At 41.3% G+C, this 22,971-nt stretch overlaps 1 protein-coding gene across 12 annotated transcripts in view; it reads left to right on the top strand.

Moving 5' to 3' along the window:
* Nucleotides 1–21,167, top strand: part of nrxn1a (neurexin 1a) — a 67,320-nt gene extending 46,153 nt beyond the window's left edge. For 6 of the 12 annotated variants that reach the window (XM_024285103.2, XM_024285107.2, XM_024285104.2 and 3 more), the window contains 11 exons: nt 2,020–2,142; nt 2,952–3,333; nt 3,590–3,780; nt 4,919–5,092; nt 6,109–6,228; nt 7,279–7,460; nt 9,090–9,261; nt 10,167–10,256; nt 11,267–11,577; nt 16,949–17,027; nt 18,660–21,167. In XM_024285103.2, coding sequence (XP_024140871.1) covers nt 2,020–2,142; nt 2,952–3,333; nt 3,590–3,780; nt 4,919–5,092; nt 6,109–6,228; nt 7,279–7,460; nt 9,090–9,261; nt 10,167–10,256; nt 11,267–11,577; nt 16,949–17,027; nt 18,660–18,961 — 2,126 coding nt within the window. In that variant the 3' untranslated portion in view covers nt 18,962–21,167. The remainder of the gene's footprint in view (nt 1–2,019; nt 2,143–2,951; nt 3,334–3,589; nt 3,781–4,918; nt 5,093–6,108; nt 6,229–7,278; nt 7,461–9,089; nt 9,262–10,166; nt 10,257–11,266; nt 11,578–16,948; nt 17,028–18,659) is intronic. The other 6 variants (XM_024285109.2, XM_024285110.2, XM_024285111.2 and 3 more) reach the window with 1 other exon arrangement.
* Nucleotides 21,168–22,971: the final 1,804 nt, after the last annotated feature.

A 22,971-nucleotide genomic window follows, 5' to 3' on the forward strand; every position in this document is an offset into this window, starting at 1 on the left:
TTTTTGCTGAGGGCCAAGGTTTTCTGAGACGGCCATTTTAGCAGAAGGGGGAGTGGGGGGAGAATGGGGAGGGGAAAAAACGAAAGAAAGGGAAGAGAAGGAGAGAATCTGAGTGGGAGGTGTTCCACTGAGTGAGAAGGGAGAGTTAGCAGGTAGATGAATGCAGTTTGGAGCAAATTAGAGACAAAAGACGTGTCATCCCTCTACCCCTCATCCGGTTTGGTTGCTCACTGTTCTAGAAAGACTTATTTTGGGGGTCTGTCCTGCTGCAAGTGAAGTGTAATTCCATCACACGCGTCACAATGGCGGAAAAAACAGCGAGATAAAGAGAGGTGAACACTCCGTGACGATGAAGAGGTGGTGAAATGGACGACTGCAGTTGCCATAGAAACCCCTACTAGCCACACAGCGCCGTTGCTATTTCGCATGTCTGCTGGCCAATTTTAGACCAGTTGTCTCAATGAACATTTCAGTAGGCAGCCACTTTTCTAGCACACTGTGTATACAATAAATTATACATATCGTATTCAAAGGGGAGGAAAATGTCTATTTAACAGCCAGGCGCCACAGAAACAGTCCACTCAGCAGTGGAATAAAAGCCTTGGCATTTCAGAGATTTGAGGCTTATCCCTCAGAAAAGCCATTTGTTGTTTGGAGCTAATGAAATATGAATCACATTTTCATTATTTTCCTTTCATAATCCTCACTAGCTCGTGTTAGTCTGTTTGTTTTTAGGAGCCCCCCTCGCGTCTTCCTGTTTCTTCTGTCTTCAGCCTACGAGTGTGCAACTCAAGTCGCTACCCAAAACAGGTGCGCCTTTGTCCGGCGCCAGATTTTCACATTCTTTAAGTATTGGGTTACGTGTGCAAACGCACACACATGCAGGCGTGCACATATTCCCTCCCTTTTTGGTGCTAGGCAGTGATCCATGGTAACAGGATGAGATGCTCATGCCCAGAGCACAGCTGAGCCTCCTCAGGGGAAGCTTGTTCTCTCTTAATGCACAACGCTCCTTTAGCTTTGCAGGTCATTCCGTTCTGCCATGTCCAGTTTGATTGACTTCTCATCTTGGCTAAATTAATCTTACGCCACGGCATCTTCCTTTTACCTCTTTACCTGTGTGTGTTTGGGCGCGAGCCTGCCTGTGTGCCTCTGTGATTGATGTGGACACGCTTGACATTTTCCGCCGCAGAATCTCCTCGGGTCAGTTTACTTCTCACCCCCCCCCCACTCATTACCTCCTATAGGTCACTGTAAGCAGACGCAGTCACACTCCTTCAAACCGAAAGCACTTTGGAGACGAAAAAAAAAAGAGTTGATGTTTGTTTGTGCGTGTACTGGGAGGTGGTGTTGAATGTCACGTTCAAGGTTGGAGTGGAGCTCGTAAGGAGTACGAGTGAGGAGACTGTCAGGCTGTCAAATGTGTGCAGTCAAGTATGTGAAGATATGAAGTAGTAGATGGGCAAAGAGGGAGACGTCATGCGAAGATATCGCCGCTCCCCATTCTGCTGCATGTCAGCACCTTGGACAGCTCCACTGTGCTCTTTTGTGTGTCTACTGCCACCGTGAGGCTCCTTGCTGCACTGCAGTCACTTGAAAAGTCCACATTTTATAGGTTAATCATCACATATGTGGAGTTTAAGGGTTTAACGAAAGTTGTTGGGCAGTGTGGGTAGGTGCTCGTCATATTGACGTGATCAGCCTACAGATGGACCGTCTGAGAGTGACTCATTATTTCATTTATGTTAATGTTTGTGTCTGTGTCACATCACATATCAATCTGGAATATCTAAAACGAGACTCCTCCATCTGCGTGTGAGTTGACACAGAGGTGTATGTATGCTTCCTACCCCTTCTGCCTCCAACTTCCATTTTCTCTCTGTCCTCGGAGTTTGATTCATCCTCGCCCTCCTCTTCTTCACCTTCTTCTTTCGGCTCTCTTGTCTTTCTCTATCTCAGCAACTCTGTCTCCTTTTCCCTTCTGTGCATTACGTTAATGGTGATCTGGGCTATGTGTAGGTAAAGGCCCTGAGACCATCTTTGCTGGGTCAGGCCTCAATGATAATGAGTGGCACACAGTGAGGGTTGTCCGGCGTGGCAAGAACCTCAAACTCACCGTGGATGATCTTCAGCCTGTAGAAGGTAACCAAAAAATCATTTTCACTAATCAAATTAGGGCTGGGTTGATCAAATTGATTTGATTTAAGTTTAATAGATCAATAATCGATTCATAAAAAAAATAGATTGATTTACCACACTAAGCTAAAGTCTGTTAGCTTGATGCTAACGTTTAATGGAATTTCCCATAGGACAGCTGATGCTAACGCTCATACATTGCTGACTATAGGAGCAGGTATGAATATTCTAAATTCTTTTATGGAAATATTTTGTAAAGTAACCATTTCTGATCTAAAACAGTTTTTTGCGGATTCTTTTCTTATTCTTCTTGAAAAAAGTGTTCTGCTATAGCGTGATTGCCACCTAGTGGCCAAAATGAAATACCCTCAGGAGAACCAGAACAATGTTTATAATTTTAATAATTTAAGCATTTATGTTTTAATTTTGAAAAACCATGTAACACTTTGACAATCTCCTTATTTCACTAATAAATTGTACAGTATGTGAACTGGATCATAAATATATTCAAAACATGTAGTATATTATTAATGTATTTCTAAACAAATACGTCAAAATGTGTAAACTCAAAATTGAATTAAGGAAATTGAAAGAATATGAAAAAATCCAGGCTCTTGTGAATTGAATCGAATCGTTCCTGGATATTATTATCAATACCCAGCCCTAAATCAAATGATTATTTGACTTTAATTTTGGAAATTCTGTTTTCTTTTATGACGACATCTAATATGTAAGTGATGCTTTCCTGAGCAACAGCTGCACCTCAGAACAGTCTCTCCCCAGTTCTGACCTGTGAAGTTTACCCGCACCACCAGGTCAGATGGCTGGCGACCACACCCAGCTGGAGTTCCACAACGTGGAGACGGGAATCGTGACGGAGAAGCGCTTCATGCCCGCCGTGCCCTCCAACTTCATCGGCCACCTTCAGGGCCTGACGCTCAACGGCATGCCGTACATCGACCTGTGCAAGAACGGCGACATCGACTACTGCGAGCTCAACGCCGTCATCGGTTACAAGAGCATCGTGTCCGACCCCATCACGTTCCGCTCCCGCTCCAGCTTTGTCACGCTGTCCACGCTCCAGGCCTACTACTCCATGCACCTCTTCATTCAGTTCAAGACGACGTCTCCGGACGGACTCATTCTTTTCAACAGGGGGGATGGAAATGACTTCATCGTTGTAGAGCTGGTCAAAGGGTGAGCCACGTTTCATTAAAGTGAAAATGCTTTCTCAGTTTTTCCACTGTAATAGGATTTAAACAGCAAAAAGAAACAGTTTTGACCTAAAGGTTGGCCTTAAATCTATGGGAAAATTGCATTTCTGCAGGCAATATGCTCATGTAATCAAGCTAGTAGGATAATAAAGCCCCGAAGCGTGATCCAGTAATGTATTTGATTATTTTAAATTTCCTTTTCTTGCCTATTTAACTGCCTTTTTTTTTTCTTGTCGCAGCTACCTGCATTACGTTTCTGACTTGGGTAACGGCGCCCATCTGATCAAAGGGAGCTCCAACAGCCCTCTGAACGATAACCACTGGCACAACGTTCACATCTCCCGGGACACCAACAATCTCCACACGGTCAAGATTGACACCAAAGTCACCACACAGACCACGACGGGCGCCAAGAACCTTGACCTGAAGGGTACACACAATTCTCTATTTAACAGTACATGGACTCTCTGTATCTGTAACTTATAAAAAGAAAATAAAGAATTCACTATCAGTTGAAAGAGTTTTTTAAGAATCCCTCCAGAGACCAGCTTCTTTTAAGCTGTTTCTTTCTTCTCTCCCTTTCAAGCAATTTACCTCTGGTACTTGGTTCTGTGCACCTCAGGTTAATTTAAGTTGCTCTGTCTTGCAGTATATATTATTAATAAAAATATATCTTTACCTTCAAACTTTTTCTTCTGCGTCTAAAAGTAACTCTTATTCACTTTGTTATCACTTTCTCTTTTATAACAAAGAGATTTTGTTCTAAAATAAGCTTTTAATTTGAATGTAATTTGTAAAAATGTTTATTTAACAGCTTTATTTCAAATTTCTATTGACGTTTCTGCTCTTTTAAAAAGAAAAGCGTACAAAAATAAGTCTTTAAAATTCCTCCTGTCTTGTATTTTTTTAAAGAAGAAAAAAGGTGTCTAAAAACAAAGCTTCTATTTTAGGTTTTGCATTCCGTGCCAGTTTATTTTCCTCAGGCAGCAAATAAAAAAACAAGCGTTTACAGCATTTGGACCGAGCCGGGGTTTGTTTATCTCAGTGATTACACTCTTTGCACACAGCTTAATTTACTGTCCTGCAGAGCTATCAGCAATTACAAGCATGCAGACCGATGTCCATTTTATAGAGTTACTCACAATAATAAAACAGTAAAATGTGCACATTCATGGGTTGCAATAAAAGTAATTAAGTTTTTTTTTTCCCATATTTGTTAAATAAAAGTGCTGGCTGTTCATTTGCAAATTGCAACTGACAATACAAGACAATCAAAAGTGATATATTTGCACTGCAACTTCAAAAAAATAAGTTAAATATTCTTAAAATTTGGGAAAAAAATGTTTTAAATAAACAAAATATATTCAAAAAGGAAAATGTTTATTATGATAAGAAAAATAATTCTAGTCTCTAACATGTATTTTTTAAAACTTTATTGACAAGAACATTTTCTTGCAAGACAGTAAATATGATTTTTTTCTTTAAACTATTTTTTTTAATTTCCTTAAGATTCAATTTAATGCAAGTTTTTTTTTTTTTTTACTTATTGACTGTTTTTCATCCGACAGGCGATCTGTACATTGGAGGTGTTTCCAAAGAGATGTACCGAGACCTGCCTAAGCTGGTCCACTCCCGTGAGGGATTTCAGGGTTGCCTAGCAACGGTTGATCTGAACGGCCGGCTCCCGGACCTTTTGGCCGATGCCCTGGCAACTGTGGGGCAAGTGGAAAGAGGATGTGAAGGTAACACCAGCAAACTTGTGGTCCCCACCTGGCTCCGCCCCCAGATCCCTGCCGCTTTTTTTCTTCCAGATTACCTGACTAACCCAGCTCTCCGCCCGTTACATGTAAACTCTTTCTAAGCATCCTCTCTTCAACCATTCCCCCACACTGTTTTTTTTTTCTTTGTTTGCTCACTTCACAGGTGTGCATTAACTAACCATCTAACTTAATTTGCTTGTTTGCTTTTTTGTTTGCTGACAAAAGTTACATTGATGAAAGCTGACTTGAAAGGTATATCATTATATGTGGGCATGTGAGACACATGCTTGGGGGGTGCAGAAGTGTGTGGGAGTGAGTGTGTGTCTGAGCAGCTGTATTGAAACTACCCAGTGGTGTCCAGTGTTGTGCGGATCCCGGTGATCCGGAGTCAAAGGCCAGATTTGATTTAGCCGCCGCGAGGTAACGCAGTAGCTACCACTGACTTGAGTTGACCGCCATCCCACCACCCAGCATGCTCAGCTGCACGCTCTCCAACCCTTCCCTGAACTAAACTTCAATACTCCACCGTTGAATCATTTCACACCTTTTCTTCCATGCCTCATGTTACAGGCACAGCCAAGGAGAACTAAGTTTAGATCTTTGACGTTCTCCTGTCTGGTTTTAGCACGAGGCGGAAAAAGGTGCCAGACCGATGGAGAGAGTATTGAGTTAAAGGCCTTTAAGCAGAACTTTACCTCTTACGTAAAGCTGTTCCTCCTGTCCTTGGCGGATTTATTCAACGCCTGCATGCTCTCCACATTTAGCTCTTTTCACTCAAAAGATTCTTCTATATATATAATGCAGCATCTGCTTCCCGTAGCTTACTGCTTTTAAACTGAAAGGTGTTTCAAGGAAATCTGGTTCTAAGACAGCCACACTTTTCCGGCGTGAACAAAATGGGCTGTCGACCAAAACAAAAAGGAGAAAAAGCACTGTTTTCTTGTTTGTTCTTGAAACTTTTGCCACCTTTCATCACCTCACCATGTCTGTTACTGCAGGACCCAGCACCACATGTCAGGAAGACTCCTGCGCAAATCGGGGAGTTTGTTTGCAGCAGTGGGAGGGCTTCACCTGTGACTGCAGCATGACCTCATATGCTGGACCTCTATGCAACTACGGTGAGTTCTCACAACTTAAAATACAAGAAATGATTTATGGTTCTGCCTGCTAGGATGTACCATCGATCTACGATTTATTTAGAAAATTCTCTGAATCGTGCAAACGATCTAATCTTGACTCAGACAGATTTTTACTTGGACATATGGTTGTAAGCAACAAACCTTTGTTGTGTGAAATGATCCACCACTCGGGGGCACTGTCAACTATTTATGAAATGAACTGATAGTACTATGGAGTCAAATTGGGGCCAATATTATTTGAAACCCAAATAAAAAAAGGAAAAAAAAATTGGTATTGGCCAGAAAAAATCTAAAATGTCCAAAACGTTTTGCTATTCTAATTATTATTAGCTTCAAATGTTCTGTTTTTTAGGTTTCAAAACTCAAAATTTCAATTTCAAAACTTTTTTCAACTCTTTTTTTTTTTCGTTTTTGTATCTGAAAATCTCAGTTTCTGATTTTTTTGGCCCCTTAGTGGTCAAAATGGGGGTTTTGACTTCAGTCACGGTGCGTTCACTGACTCTGTGAACTGTGATAATTACGGTCAGAAAATGTCTGTTTACTCTGTACTGTCATAGTCTGGAGCTGTCTCAAGACTGATTTTTTTTTTATCTTACTTTATTATAAATTTATTGAGTAGCAAAACATTTTGGGCATTTTACATTTTTTTTAGCCAAAGACCAGTTTTTGTTTCACTTTGTTTTATTTGGGTTTCACATACCATTGGCCTGTTGAAGTCTGCTATACAATCGTTTCAGTTCACCTCAGGTTAAAGTGACCTTTAAAGAGTCTTGATTTCTATTAAACCACTTCAGCTCCAATATTACCTGATTTAAGCATCTAAATCAAAGGTCTTTTTTTCCAAAACTGGAACTAATTTCAGGATTCAAGGGTCTAATGTAACCAACTGTGTGTTTTAATGGTGTGAGTAGAAGGAACAATCTGAACATTAGAATGTAGCTTCATCTTTTTTTTGCTTTTTCTGAGGTGAAATCGTGATTTTTAAATGTGTTTAAGCTTCTTTTCTTTGTTTTAATCTGCGTGACCAAGGTGGTACCACCTACATCTTTGGCCGCGGTGGAGGACTGGTGATTTACACGTGGCCCCCTAACGAACGTCCCAGCACCAGAGCAGACCGGCTGGCTCTTGGCTTCAGCACCCAACAGAAACACGCCGTTCTGCTCCGAGTAGATAGCTCATCCGGTCTGGGAGACTACCTACAGCTGCAGATAGTAAGTAGAAAGTCACCTTTACAGGACAAAGAATTTCTATGTATCTCTTGAATACATAAAAACTGCAAACAAAAAATATTTTTCAATTGTTAGTGATTGAAAAATAATGTTATGTTTCCCCCAAACCTTCAAAAAAATCTTGAATTGTTGCCCCACAAACACATCCGTTCATTTCAGACCTTTATTCAGCTCTATGTTGCCAGCAGTGCCGAGCGGTTTATTTTACTCATGAGGCCATTATGTAGAAACATAAGCAAGCTCTATTCAGTCGTGCATTTGTATTTTCTGGGTGATTGCTTGCGTTATTAATCCACAGCTTCCTAAAGGGCTCCCATAAACCCGTAATGTGTTTGCAGTCATACATGTCGCAGACACTCTGGGATTATTAGCAGTTATTGGAAATGTTGCATAAATGGGTGCTTGAGTTGGGCCGGGCAGGATCGTAGGCTGAAATGATTCTGTCAGGTAATTATCATCCTTGCTACAACTGATTAATAACACAATAAAGAATTGTTGTTTTCTTTCTCCACCGGGATCAAAGAAGTCCAGATTTTATTGTTTTTATTTGGGGGGTCTTTTGGAGTAATTCTACACTGAACAAAAATATAAATGTAACACTTTTATTTTTGCTCCTATTTGTCATAAGATGAACTCTATTTCAACAAAATACCACATTTTGTTTCACAAATCTGTTTAAATCTGTGATAGAGAGCACTACCCCCTCACAGGTCAAGATGTGGATTAGACAACTTGATTATTGCACAGGTGCGCCCCGGGGCCGAATCCAGCCCTCTGGGTAATTATATCCGGTCCTCCAGATCATTATTAATCGCCCAATGTCGTCTTGCGCTTATTTCTAATTTGTATAATTTTTAAAAAAATATATTTTTATGTGGAGTAAAATATTGAAAGGCTCTAAATTGATTTATTCTGGAATAATAATCCTGCCTGTTATTATTCACTACATTAGCGAATATAGACCACAATGCATTGCGGTCAAACATTTTTTTACTAAAAAAGACTTGTTTAAATGTAAATTTTAAATAAACCATCCACATTTTAATCATCAGAACACAGTGGGACACAGATAGGCGTAGTGAAACGTTTGTATTAATTAGAATTTTACTTTATGAATTCTGTGACCATTTACCAAAATAAAGTAAAGTAGTAAACATGGTGTCTGAATTGCTTTTAAAATCTATAGTCCAGCAATATGTAGATTTTTAATAGTTAGGGATGATGTGATGTGGGATAGATTATCACAGTACAGGAGGAGAGCTCACTATTATAGATTTACACCAAATATCTCAGAGAAATGGAAACTTTGTTTATGTAGAAAATCTTTCAAATCTTTGAGTTTATCTGGTGACAAATGGAAGCAAAAATAAAAGAGTTTATATTTCTGTTCGGTGTAAGTTTGTGTGGAATTTGTGTGTTTTGAAACTCAAAGGTATTCCAAAGAATTTCACAGGTCAAGGTAAACTGTGGTAACATTTTTTTATATTGAAAGTAATTATTCTCAGTAATGACTTTCCACAAACTCGTGCTCAATGTCATGATCCTAAAGGACCTCAAACATCCCTTAATAACTCAAAATCTGACAAAACGCTTCTGTTATCTTCTCTTCAGGATAATGGCAACATTAGAGTGGTGTTTAATGTTGGAACTGATGATATCAACATAGAAGAGAGCTCCAGGTTTGTCAACGACGGGAGATACCACATAGTTCGTTTCACCCGCAGTGGTGGCAATGCAACCCTCCAGCTGGATGACCTGCAGGTCATAGAGCGTTTCCCCTCAGGTAGGCCCTGCCCCGCCCACTGCCCCAGCAGAGCACTGCTTGTCCCGTGGCAGATTTAACTGCACCCCAGTTCAAAGCAACCCACCTCTTCCTACTAATTGATGAGCCACATCAGTCTTCCTTTAAATGTCTATTTTCCAGACTGAAATATAGAGTTGAAGCTTTGTTTCATGTTACTGTGTTTGAAATGAAATGTGTGTGATCTGACGAGAAACGTGGCTTTTAAATCAATAAAATAAGATAGCCGCTGCAATAGCGTGTGTGCTAGACAGCTGTGTCATGATAGGCCTTTTAAATAGTGTTAAAGGTAATTTATGAAAATAGTAACTTTAGGTGTCAGTGTTTGTTTTCTCCTCATAAAAGAAATAATAACAGCTGGTGCATTTTGGACAAATAATAATTTTAAAAAACTTGTCATATTTTGAGATAAATGCTTAACTAGTGAGGAAAAAAATAAGGAAACAAATGTATGTTGTTGAATATAGTCTTTGTTTTTATAATTGTTTGCTTTTTTTATCTTTAAAGTGGTAAATATTAGGTGTTAGCCTTTAACAGTGAGATTTGAGGTAGCTAAAATGCTAAATGCTAGCGGTTGTGAGGTGTGTGTGAGGGTTCTTCCTGTATCTAAACTTAGCCAGTCATATAGGCTTTATGTGGCAGCTGTAACATGTGCTCTTTCAAATGTTAACCCCTGAAATGTTTCTTTAAATTAAAGCCAATGAACAGAGAGTAAGAGTCCGCTCACCGGAGACTTAGTGATCTCAGCTGTTTCCCGGGGAAGTTCAAGCTAACCCAGTTCCTTGCAAATATTGAATGGACCATTACTTTCTTTTCATTGCTTTTCTTTTTGTATCCAGCTCCTGTATGTGCGTAATTACTACTGTGTTTTCATCTCTAAATTAAAGGCAACAATGATAACGAGCGCCTGGCCATCGCCAGACAGCGAATCCCCTATCGGCTTGGTCGAGTAGTTGACGAATGGCTACTCGACAAAGGTAAAAACCCTGATTAAAATTCCTTAAAACTTTCAGCTTAAAATTACAATTTCAAGGCAGTTGATTATACTCTTGTGCACCATCAACTAACATCTAAAAATCTAAATCCATAACTAAGTATTTAAAAGTTGGGCAGCTGTAGTGTGTAATACTGTGTAAACTGTAGTGCCTGTGAACGTATCTTGTTAGTGTGTATTTTATAATAACAGGTTAAAGGGACGATGGAGAAATTTAAATGTGAATAAATCAGTAAATAGCAAAGAATTACTGATAAAAGATGCTTTTACTAAGTAAATAATTGTCAAATTGTAAACAGTTAAGTATTTCCTAAAGATTACATGCTGAAAATAAGATTTGTTATCAAATTAAAGTATTATGACATGTAAGAATTATATAAATTTGAAATTAATTATTAGAGTAATGCCTTTTGAAAAAAAGTAAAAGATTTCCTCATAAACTACAGCTGAAAGACTTAAATTAGCCTCTAGTCCCTTTAACAGTGCAAGAGCTTATAAACTGTGCATGCTTTATAGGACTGTGACAACAGTTCTTTAGATCTCTGTCTCTCTGTCTGCCTGTCTGTTGCTCCTTCAAATACAATGTTGTGCCGCACAGCCATCACCATAGCAACCATCTGTCAGCCCTGTCTTCTCGGGGGCCTTATGACTCTTCTTATCCGCTTCCTTTTCTCCTCCTTCTGTTCTGTGGCTCATCATCCTCCTTCTTGACTTCTTCAAAATCTTCACCCACTCTTCTCTATACTGTCCTCACCCTTATCTCTCTCAATCTCCTCCACGGTTCTCCACAGTTTCGACTCGCTCTGCCATGCTTAATCTATCCCATCCTCTCACCATGCCTTGGGGGGATGATGGATTGTGTAACACTCAAGAATTATTATGTGTGGATGTACGCACGTATGTGATTGCCGGTATGTGTGTGTGTGTGTGTGTGTCGTCTGTCAAATTTTCTCCTCGACATGTTGCGGTGGGTTTTGGCTTGCGTGGTGCTAGGTCGGCAGCTGACCATCTTCAACAGCCAGACGACGGTGCGAGTTGGCGGAGACGAGCGGGGTATATCCATGTTCCAGGGACAGATGTCTGGCCTTTATTACAACGGCCTCCGCATCCTCAAGATGGCGGCTGAGGGACACCCGCACATCAAAGTGGAGGGCAGTCTGCGACTGGTCGGCGACATTCCTTCCTCCTCCATTACGCCGCAGTCGAGCGCTGCGGCTGGAGGCAACCGGTCCGACTCTGCGCCCTCGATAAGTGACATCACAACCACGACAGCCACCAACAAGAAGCAGGGGGCAACACCGCAGGTCAGAGTCAACCTTTTTTGTTATATTTAGTGTTGAAACCATAAAAAAGTGTACAATCACTGCTTTATTTCCATTTAGCTAAAACAATTACACAAAGTGAAAATCTGATTAATACAAACATTTTATGACATCTATTTATGAATCAACTGTGTTCTGATGATGAAAATGTGGATGGCTTATTAAAAACGTACTTCTTTATTGCAAATATTGTTCAAACGCAATGGATTGTGGTCTATATTTGCTAATGAAGTGAGCATTGATGCACACTGGTTTTACGCAAAGCCTTCTGGGAAATTTCTAGGTCATTCAACTTTGGAATTGAAGATAGTGAGTAGGGAAGGAATTCAGCAGACATAGCCTATAATTCCAAAATCTAGCGCCCTGTGCCTGGTTCACACCGGACGCGCGGTATAACCTCCAGTTCACACCAGATATTTATTTTTCTCTGACGGTCAACAAGTGCTTCTGCTCAGATGTGTTTATTTACAGCTTTTTTTGCCATCATCAGACACCCAAAACCACAAAAAATAGACCAGACGCCGAAATGATCGCTGGTGTGAACTACACCATAGGTTAACAGGGGCACCGAATGAAAGCAGCCGCCATTCCGCACCACTTCACAGAACTTCTGCATCCGCTGTGAACCTAGAAATTTCCCAGAAGTCAATGAAAAATCAAATAAATTTGTCACTAGATTGGTGAATATAGACCACAATGCATTGTGTTTGAACAATTTCTCGTGAAAAATAAATGGGTTTCTATCATGACCAGTATACAGTGGAGTCATAGATAGTCTTGATTAAATGTTCAGATATATTAGGTTTTTATATTGAGAAATCTGACATTATATTTGCCATTAAAAAAGTAGGGTGGGAGCATGGAGAGAATTCAAACTTAGCCACGTTTTCCCAAATGAGGACCTGCCAGAAGCAGAAGTATTAACAATGACTTTCACACTTTTTTACTTTCATTTCCTGAAATGCTACACTTAAATTGATCTATAAACGTTTCTTGGATAAAAAAAAAACTACAAATAAGCAAAAATAACATTTATTATGACAGGTAAATAAATAGTAAATGCATTAAAAAACATGTTAATGTTACAAAAAAATGTCTTTTTTATTTATTAACTTATTTCCAAATAAATATTGGAGAATGTTTGCAAAAATCAAAGCTTTTAAGAAAAGAGAGAAGTAAAGATGAATAATTCCAGTCATTTGTGCCCCTTGTGCACAGCTGTAAACTAAACTCCAGCATGTGTTTGCAAGCAAGGCTTAGCGTTTTACTCTCAGGAAAGGGAAAGCGACATTTTCTTCTTTTATGTATTTTTGCAACACGGTCTCCATAGGTTTGCTCGTTGGATGTTTAATAAAAGAAAACAGTATGGATATTTAATGGATGGAGGGCTCTCGTCGCTTTCTGTTACACCACATTTACTTAAACGGATTAGATGGCACAAAAATCTCAAAGTAAGTGGTCCCTCCCTGCAGAATTACAAGACGATAAATGCGTGTGCTAATGGAGGATGTAATGGCTTTTCTGTAATATGGGTTCAGTAAACAGATGCAAATGGGACAATGGTGGGAGAAGGGACAAGTGAAACACATAATTGTTATTTATGGGGACGTTATTGTCGGTGGGGCATGTTCAGCAGGTTCACCAGACTTTTTTGATCTGTCCAGATGATTGAAGAAAAATGATGACAGGATTTTTGTGGGTGTCAGTGTGTTGCAGTTTTTTTGTGAATATATATATATATGTCTTTTTCTTCCTGATAAGAGTTGCCATGGAAATAGTGAACCCCACAGCCCGCAGCTTACTTTCTCTCACTTGTTGTCCAGGCTCCCACAGAAGCTTGTTTCCTCTGTGTATAAAACCACCAGCTGTTTTAGACATAAATAATAAAACACGGATGGCTGTGAGCTCACCCTCAGGCATCAATAATGGATATATGAGCTAGATGGATCGCAGTGCAGATTGAAATGGCTGTCAAAGAGGCAGATTTCACACCTCACCTTTCATTTTCCTCCTATCCATGACTGTGGGGGTTGAATGAAACGAAATTGATATACAGATGTCGAAGTCTGACAAGTATATATGTGTGCATCACTGTATGAAATCTGGGTCAGACTGGCTGCATGCTCAGAATATTGAAAAGTGCGTTGGTGCTTGTGTTTAAGTCACGTCACTCTTTCTTTTTTTTTTTTTTTTAAACTCTCGAACTCTGCATCTCTGTGTTGTACTTGTTTAAAAAAGAATCCATTGCTTCTCTGCTGAGGCTGCCTCGGGTTGCCTGGCAACCAACATGGCCTTAACCAGGACACACGTAAAGTGTAAAGAAACGCACCGATCGCACACACAAACACTCAGGTGGCTTTAGCACAACAGCTTTGCAGCACGTTGCATCACAGGCGGGGCAGAAAACGTGTTACGAGCCAAAATAATCGCGCGGTTGAAAGCGAAACACCTCCAGCTTTGAGGGGTGAGAAAGGGGAGGGGGATCTGCCTAAGTCACCCCATGGGTTTACCTGTACTGTGAGCGCTTTTGTGCAGAGAACAATTTTTCGAGCGCTGCCTTCTGAAGTCCACAGCGAGTTGATTTGTGCGTTGTGCTGAAAAAGTGGAAGGGATTAATAATGCATGTCAGCTGAGCACCAGCTAGGAGAAGAGAGGCAGCGTGTTTATGCTAGAGGGGCGCTCTGAGTCACAGAGTGCGAGTTTGGATTTGATGTTCAGTGTCTGTCTGTGCGCCTTTGTGCACATTTTAGTTTATGTCTACTTTGACGCAAGGACTGATGAGAAACAAAGCATAAATCTCAGAGAAGTGCCCGATCGGCTATCTCAGCCACACTTTGACAAAACCTCTGAATTTGTTGCACACTTTCTTTCTTTCTTTCTTTGTCTCCACCTTGTGTTTTTTTCCCTCAAACCCTATCCATCTTGCAGAGATCCTCTCCCTTCCGTTTTTTCCTCTTTAATTTCATTTCTCCTCTCTTCTCACTTCCCTTTCTCCCTCTGCCTCCATATCTTTCCATATTTACTCATTGCCCCCCTCCTCCCATCCTCATGCCCTCCCCTCCCTCTCTGTCTATGGTTGAGCTCCAGTGATAGGCTGTTAATGCAGGCGTTGTATGAGTCTATCTCACCATCTGCAGTAGTGGAGCTAGCTCCTCTTCTCTCTCGTCAGGATCTCTTCATCAGCCTTCCAACTTGAGCCTAAATCGGCGGCGTGTCTGTAGATTTGTTGAATAGATCAATGGAGCGTTCTTAAACTCCTCCAGAGTTTTGTGTGTCATTTTCAGCTGTTTAAAAACAGCGAGGGAAACTACTGAATCTTCTGTGTGAGCACATAGAGCAGGTACTATGTGTGAAGTAGGCAGTCAGGGAGGCTTGGATGGTCGTTGGCATTGTTCGGCTGCTCAGGTAGAGATTTTGCTCTTTTAGCATGCAGATATCGTCCTCTTCTCTTTCTGTCTTATTTGTTCCGCATCCTTCCTTTCCTGTTCTCGTCCTGCCACCTCCGTCGTTATGTCAGCGTGTTCTGTGACAGACAATGAGACATAAAAAGAATGAGAAAAGACGGCTCAGAGCAAGGGAGAATTTGTGTTTTTCACTACTTGGTGGCTCGTTTATCAAGTTCCCCGCTATTGCATGCCTCTAGTTAAACTCCACTGTGTCCCGTATAATAGCCAAATCAATGCTTGTGCTTCCACTTTGAATTGAGAGGTCAGCTGATGAAGTGATGTCACAAATCAGAGGAGGGACCTTCTATAGTCCATTTTTCTGCTTTTAGTTTTAACCAAATTGGAATTGAAATTTGTGAGTTTCCTGAAAGGGTCGACTTTGGACGTTGATCAGTGACAGATGTCATGGGTGATGAGTTTCCGGCTGGTGATTGGTTCATGTGCTATTCGGGTCCTGGCAAAGGCATAGAGGTTTTATTGACTGGCTAGATTCCAGAGACTGAGTTCAGCCTAGCAGCATTTGACAGCCCAGTGGGCAGAACTGATTGGAAGGGCGCTGCAGAGAGGAGACAGAGTCAAGCATCAATGACCTAAAATATGTTTCAGGCCAACCTAAACCACAGAAGACTTGTCCGGACCAGCGCCACACCTTACGAGGCTGGTGAAGGCTTTGATGAACAGCTGAATGAACTACTTGGCTGCTTCCTTTCACCCTGATCAGATGTCAAAGAAGCAGTTTTTGATTGATTTTTTTTATGTTTCTTGAATTGTTAACCCCGAGCACCACCAACCACTTAGCGATCTGACTTTGACTCTCCGGTCTCCAGTTTGTGTGTAATCTTCCTTTTGAAATCTTCTGTTTTGGTAGCTCTGCTGCTTGTCTTCTGCTCTCTTTTATTCAATGAGTTACTTACATCCACTGCAATGCATCACAATCCAATTTTTAATTTAGTGCCAGCACTGAGCACCCGGCGCGGTTCAAACCTGCGCACACGTGCACACACGTTCAAATCTCCCATCGCCAAATCCTCAGGAACATCGATGTTTAACAGTGGCTCATGAATATGCGGCGCACATTAGCGTGGTGTTAAGTAAAGACAGCAGCCCTTTGAAGTCTTCCTCTCGTCGTGTCTTCTTTTCTCTCTCTGTCTTCCCAACTGACTCCTCAAAATTCCTTTTATCCATCCATCTATCTTTCACCAACTCCCTATTCTCTCCTCACACTCTGGCTGGAACAGCAAATCAATACACAGGTCCCCACTGAGGCTGAACACTCCCTTTTTTTTTTTATTCCCCATCATTTTTTAAAAGCCTGAACTTAGAGTTACCATGGCAACAGGAGGAGCAAGGATGGAGAGGAAAAAGGGCTCCTGTTCCATTGAGAGGAAGCCAGGCACAGAGATAGAGCTGTTGTTCAGGTACAAGTTGGTCAATGTATTTGGGGAAGCAGCTTTTCAGGCTGAACACGGATATCTGATGAATGAAGGTTTCACTCAATCTGTGCATCCTCACGTGGTACGGGGTTTAATTGAAGTTGGTTTCAACTTGGTTAGGTTTCAAACACCTCCGTCTGAACAGGAAAAGCAAAGGAAACCAAGCAGCCAGAAGGAGAAACAAAGGGGGGAGGGTTAAAAGAATGGAAGATGATAACGGTTGTCCCCTGTGGATTTAAACAGGATTCATTGTTTCTCTCCTCCCTTCCACCCCCTTTCTATCTTTTCTTGATATTGGCCGCCCGACAAAGACTGGGGGGCCTTAAGTGTTTGCGAAAAAGTAAAAAAAAAAAACAAGTGGGCGACAACTGTGCACACAACAGTTAAAAAATAAAGGACTGTGAAACGCAGGTACTGCATGTGTTAACACAGGCACTCACATGATTTATTTATCCTAATTTGTTCTGTTCATAGTCTGCGGACGACCTGCTGGTGGCGTCAGCCGAGTGTCCAAGCGACGATGAAGACATTGACCCCTGTGATTCCAGTTCAGGTGAAAAAAATCACTCTATTCCGCTTGTTTCTGATGTTCTCCCCGTGTTCACCGTCACTCAGGTTTCTTTTTTTACCTTTCGGTCACTCACCACTATGAATTTTTTATTTCCACTGTGCTGTCTGCCTCCAGACACCACCTCCCATCTCCATCTTCTTTCTCTGCTTGTTCCCTCCCCCACCCTCTCTTTTTCTTTTATCTGCTTTCGATGGTATCATTTCTAATCCTTTCATTCCACTGACCTCCTCCTTGCCTTGTTGGAATTAAGATTTAAATTCCTTTTATGCCACATCAGACTATTAAATGGGAATCTATTTTTTATCATGTTAACCTAACAAGGTGTTGTGAAATAATATGCTTCTTTGACTGTTCACTCTGGGCTTGGAAACATTGGTTCGAGCAACCAGTTCCAATGAAAAGTCTATGAAAAGTATTTTAGTCTCTCATATAGCTATGCAAGTTGTTTTGTCAGTTTTCAGGCTCTACGTACAGAACACATGACAATTGAGCACCCCCTGTTTGAACGTTGACCACTCAGCTTAGGTAGTGATTAGGGGGAAATCGGTTCAGTGATGTATCACGATGTTTCCTTTGGTGATACTTGCATCAATTTAAAATACTGTCAAGATTATTATTTTTGAGCATCCTTCAGAATCTTACTTTTGTTTTCCAACTAAATCCCCGACAGCTAGTTGGCAGCATAGCATACTTTGAGCAGTTCAAGACCGTGCCAGAACAACAAAATCTCGCTAGAACCGGCTTGTGTTAAATGTTCAGTCTCATTGGTTCATTCAGACTTGCAGATTTGTTGTTATGAGACATGTACTACTTAGTATAACTTAGTTTTTTTTTTTGTTCTTAAAAAAAAAACTAAAGTGAATAAATGTTCTGGCACAGTCTTTAGATATTTTGCGATATGTATCGTATCGTGAGACATGTATCACAACATGTATCGTATTGCCAGATTCTTGCCAATACACACCCCTAGGACGTACAGGCAGTGTCTTTTTAAAAACATGGGATCCAGCAAACATTTCAATGTGACCCCATATAGTTTACCTTTGGGCTGAATTGGTGGACCTCAGGTGGGTTTGTCCGCAGGTTCCATCTGTGTTTGCCTACCTTGGTTTAGGTAGGGACTCAGTGGTTTGGGTTGCTACGCTAACCAGCTGCACAGTGGACAGCGTAGCGAGCTAACAAGCTGCCTGGCGGACAGCGTAGCAAGTTAGTGAGCTCCGCTGCCCAGCGAGCCAGACTGCTGAGTGCCCACTCAAGCCGGTGTGGGCAAACACAGGTGGGGCCATGGAACCCGCAAACAAACCCATCTTGGGCCCATCAATTCAGCCCAAAGGTAAACCATATGGGACCCACATTGAAATGTTCGCTGGTATTATATGACACCAAGTGTTTCCTATATCAGAAAGAATATATGAAAAAGAATCGGGTAGCGAAACACCGTGTGCTAAAAGCACGTTCAAGAATCCACACATTCTTGAACGCTCATTACATTTCCTTAATTTGACAACACAAATTAGAAAGTGCTATAAATATGGGCCTTGTTGCTACCTGTATTTGGATTACAATTTACAGTATTTAATGCTTTCCTTTGTTCTCGCCTATACTTCTTCACAGCACGCTCCCCCCTACCGGAGGTTCCTATTTTTGGCGATCCATCTCCGGGGGTGCGGGAGAGCAGCAGCACTACGGGAATGGTGGTGGGCATTGTTGCGGCAGCCGCCCTCTGCATCCTCATCCTCCTTTACGCCATGTACAAGTATCGCAACCGCGACGAAGGCTCCTACCGCGTGGACGAGAGCCGCAACTACATCAGCAACTCAGCCACACAGCCCAACGGCAGCGCTAAGGACAAGCCCCTGGGCATCACCAAGATCTCTAAGAACAAGAAGAACAAAGACAAGGAATACTATGTCTGAGCTGGAAGACTTTCAAGACAAATACACTTTTATATATAACAATATATGTACATAAATAGATATATTCTCAAAAAAATCAAAAGCAAAAGTACACACACACAGACATGCTACTATCAATGTTTACTCTTGAATTATCATACCTGCACACATTCTGGCAAACACAGACATACACAATCAAGCCCATAGATCTTCATTTAAGCACAAACATGCACATAAACTGGTCTGGGGGCACAACCCCTCACTGTACAGTATTTACCAATGAGCAGAGCCTCACGAGAGAGCCTCGTTTTACAAGCAACACCATTCCAAATGATTTGGAAAGCACCAGTTCACTTCCCACCAACTTGGGGCCAGCCAGATCAAAATATAAAAAAACAAAAAAAAAAAACTCCAGACACTTCTCTGTTGAAGCAGGATCTCTGCTCAGATGGAGAAAATGCCGTGTAGGACTTTAAGGAAAGCACATGGCAGACTGTGTTTGGAGTGAAGCAGTGTACCAGAAGAAAGATGATGTAAAAGCACTAAGACAAGCACTTAAGTGTCTCTTCCAAGCTTCTTGGCCTTTATCCTTGTTAGCAGACGGGACTCAACGAAGCACAGCGGATGCGGAGGAAACAAGCACAGTTCGTCCTACACCCCCCCAAGCTTCAGGAGGAACCACAGAAACAGCGAGTTCAGAGGAAGAGGCCGGGCTGTTGCCCGTTCACACAGTGGATTGATCGCTATGCTGCAGAGCCGATGTTTTTACGGCAAAAATGTAAATCACAAGGTGGAACCTGAGAGATATTCTCCCAGACGAGATACTTGAGACTTCAGATGCTACCTACAGACACCAGTCTCGCACGACTGCAGTGTCACACTTATGGCACACGTGCTTACAAATACAGAACAGTCGCCACACACGCGGATGAAAATGTACCTGTAATGACTCTCACTAACTTCATAACTGACTCTGAAGACTGTACAAGAAGGTGTTCAATATGATACTCGATACGAGGAAGATGCTGATGAATATGAAGAACATTTGGGCAGTATAGACTCTAGGGACGGGGGGAGGGAGGGGGGTCTTATTGCACGTGAATTATCTTACTCCGTGTGATTTATACCGCATTGAAAACTCCTGAGGTCACACCATAACACGCCATCATAAAAACGACCACGTCGGCTTTGAAGTACTCCCATTACAAATGGTTTTTAAGGAATATTTAAATGGATGAGAGATTTTTTTTTCTTTTTTTTTGGCAAACGTGTGACCATCTGGAGCGTGCTGCATGCCTGCGTGTCCCGAGCTGTGCCGTGGAATTGGTGGCGTGTTCCACTAAGACCAGATGTGTTTGTCTGTGGCGGTGGGATGGGGGGGAGGGGAGGCGGACGGTGTTGCATGTTGAAATGTGACACCTGGATGGGTTCCACTACCCCCACTGGACTGCCTGTTTTCTACCCCACCCCCCCAGTGTACCTGCTCTAACAAACCCCCTTTTTATAGCAAAAGAAATAAAAAAAATAATAATAAAACAGGTGAGGAAATGAATCAAAAGTAAATGTGTTACTGATAGTTCTCGATGCCATATTACGATTTGAGTTGCTTTAATTGCAACAGCTCTTCCCTTTTTCTCTTAGCAGCGACGCTGTTCACGACGGGTGACTGATTGCTCGATATTTCTGTCATGACAGGGTTGTGGTGTGTCTTTGCGAACTCCCGCGAGCGTGCGAGTCCTCTAAACCTCACGGTACAACTTGTTGCCCCATAAATGACCAACACAAAGAGTGCCATGACAAGCCCCTTCAGTTCTTCCAGGCGGATCCGTGCAGTATGAACCGGTGTTAAGGACAGGCATGAACAGGACTGTGAGACTTCAGTAAATTAACTTTCCATATTCTGTCCTTTCTAACTGGTCTTGTCGGTGTCTTTTTTTTTTTTCCCACTCCAAATCTGCTTCTCCCTCCTACATGTCTTCGGCTTTCTTTTCCCTCTATCTGTTGTGTTGCCATCCTAAACAAACAAAAAAAAAAAAACAAAGAAGAAGAGCCGTGTCAACCAATGGGGTTCCATTAACCATGTTTATTTTCTATATGTACACTTTTTCTACAGTATTTACTTTTATTTTTATTGTTACTGTTCTTTGATGAACATAAAGTGAGAATTTATTATGAAAAATAGTTTTGAAGATTAATGAGTAAATAAAATATTACCCAAGTGAGCCTGCAGTGCGTCTGTGTGTTGGTTCTTGCTCCCGCCTGCCTGTAGTTTACCAGCGTGGCGTCTGTCATCCAATTATTCCTGGCTGCGAGAGCAGAAAAACTCTTGAATCAAATGGTAATTTGCATTTAATTCTGGAGTGTATTTAAAAATAAAAACTGAAGGCAAACGTGCTCCTTAAGGGACAGGAAGCTAAATTTATATAACAAGAACAAAACACTTGAAATCTGATTGTCTCCTTTGTCAGTTTAAATCCAGGGAAACAACAAAAGCTACTTATTTCCTTTTTAATTCAGGAATCTTCTGTTTCACTATGATATCACATGCTTGGGTTTGAGGGTGGGGCTGAGACAAAACAAGACGACTAAAGACATCACATTTAACTTTGGTAGTTCATGATGAAATGTTTTGCAGTTAGAAAGAAAAAAAAGGATGTGAAGGAGTTTTTAACCACAATCCCCTCATCTGTTGTTTGTCTGCTAGCAGCTGCTTTGGAACTGTCTGCTCCTGCAAAAAGGTTGCAGATTTCCCTTTACACCTTTTGTGTCACGAAAATATGACATTTTTTTTTATTTTTATTTTTCTCCAGCTATGCTCTGTCTAACTGGGACTGTCGATGTATAAATAATCCCTTGCGCGTGGAAAGCAGGGCTTTGAAGTGTGAGTCAGTGCTGCAAATGTTCTAAGTCTCCACAGACTTATTGTTTTCTGGATGAAAGATTCCTGAGACTGCAGGACTGAGCCTGCATCCTCAGGTGAGGGATGCTATTTCAAATACCTACCTCCCATGTCTTGCTATCTTTTCTTTCCTCTTTCGCTTTTTTTATTTACTTAGCTTTCGTTTCGTCTTAATTCAGACTGAAACAAATCACTGCTTTGATGCCCTTGACCACAGAAGTACCTCTAAAACAATTGGAAAACAACTAAATATTAACCTATCAGATTAAAGTGGATAGTAATGAATTCTATAAAAAAAAAACGCCTCACATAAGCTAATAGCACTGTTAGGGGTCATCTAAACCAAAATAAAAAATCACTTGAAAAAGTATTTAGCATCTGAAGTTCTGGAATTTTGTTAAGATCTCCACATTTTATGGATGTGATGATTTTCTGCTTTGGTTTGCTACACCCTTTGATGATCTCCTTTTCTTGCTCTCAGTCACAGCCCAGCCTTCATTTGGTGCCGCAGGAAAAAAAAAAAAAAAAGTCCTCTGTTCTGTCCGCTCGGTAGCTGCCTGCTGTCAGGTGCTCCCAGCAGATCAGGCCGTTGTCAGGCAGCCTCACCCATCCCAGTCAGACAGTCATCTCAAGGATCTTGTGGGATTCTGTTTAGACCAACAGAAAATGCCAGCACTCCCCGTACACAAACAATACTCCACATTGCTGCTGAAAATAAGCTGCTTCCAAACATAAACATGGTGAGAAACAGCTGCCAGCTCATTTATAAGTGGAATCATAATCTAAAACCCAAAACATGGTATTTATGTTTAATTCTTCAAAGTAATTTTGAAGAGGAAATGTGTGAATGTTGCTGAATTTACCGAGCTTTCCAAACAGGCAAATACATACAAAAAAAAATATCAATCCATTTTCCAAACCTGCTTAATCCCTCTCAAAGACAGGGGGGTTGCTGGAGCCTTTCCCAGCGACTGTTGGGCAAAGGCTGGGCATATTCTGGACGGGTTACCAGTCCGTCACAGGGCAACAGTAAACAAATACACAAAATAAACTATCCATCCATTTCCCAAACCCACTTCATCATGATTTATTGCTGGAGTTCACAGGGCCACACACAAACATTCACAACTAA

Source organism: Oryzias melastigma, linkage group LG19 (genome assembly GCF_002922805.2).
Source record: "Oryzias melastigma strain HK-1 linkage group LG19, ASM292280v2, whole genome shotgun sequence".
Taxonomy (NCBI): Eukaryota; Metazoa; Chordata; class Actinopteri; order Beloniformes; family Adrianichthyidae; genus Oryzias; species Oryzias melastigma.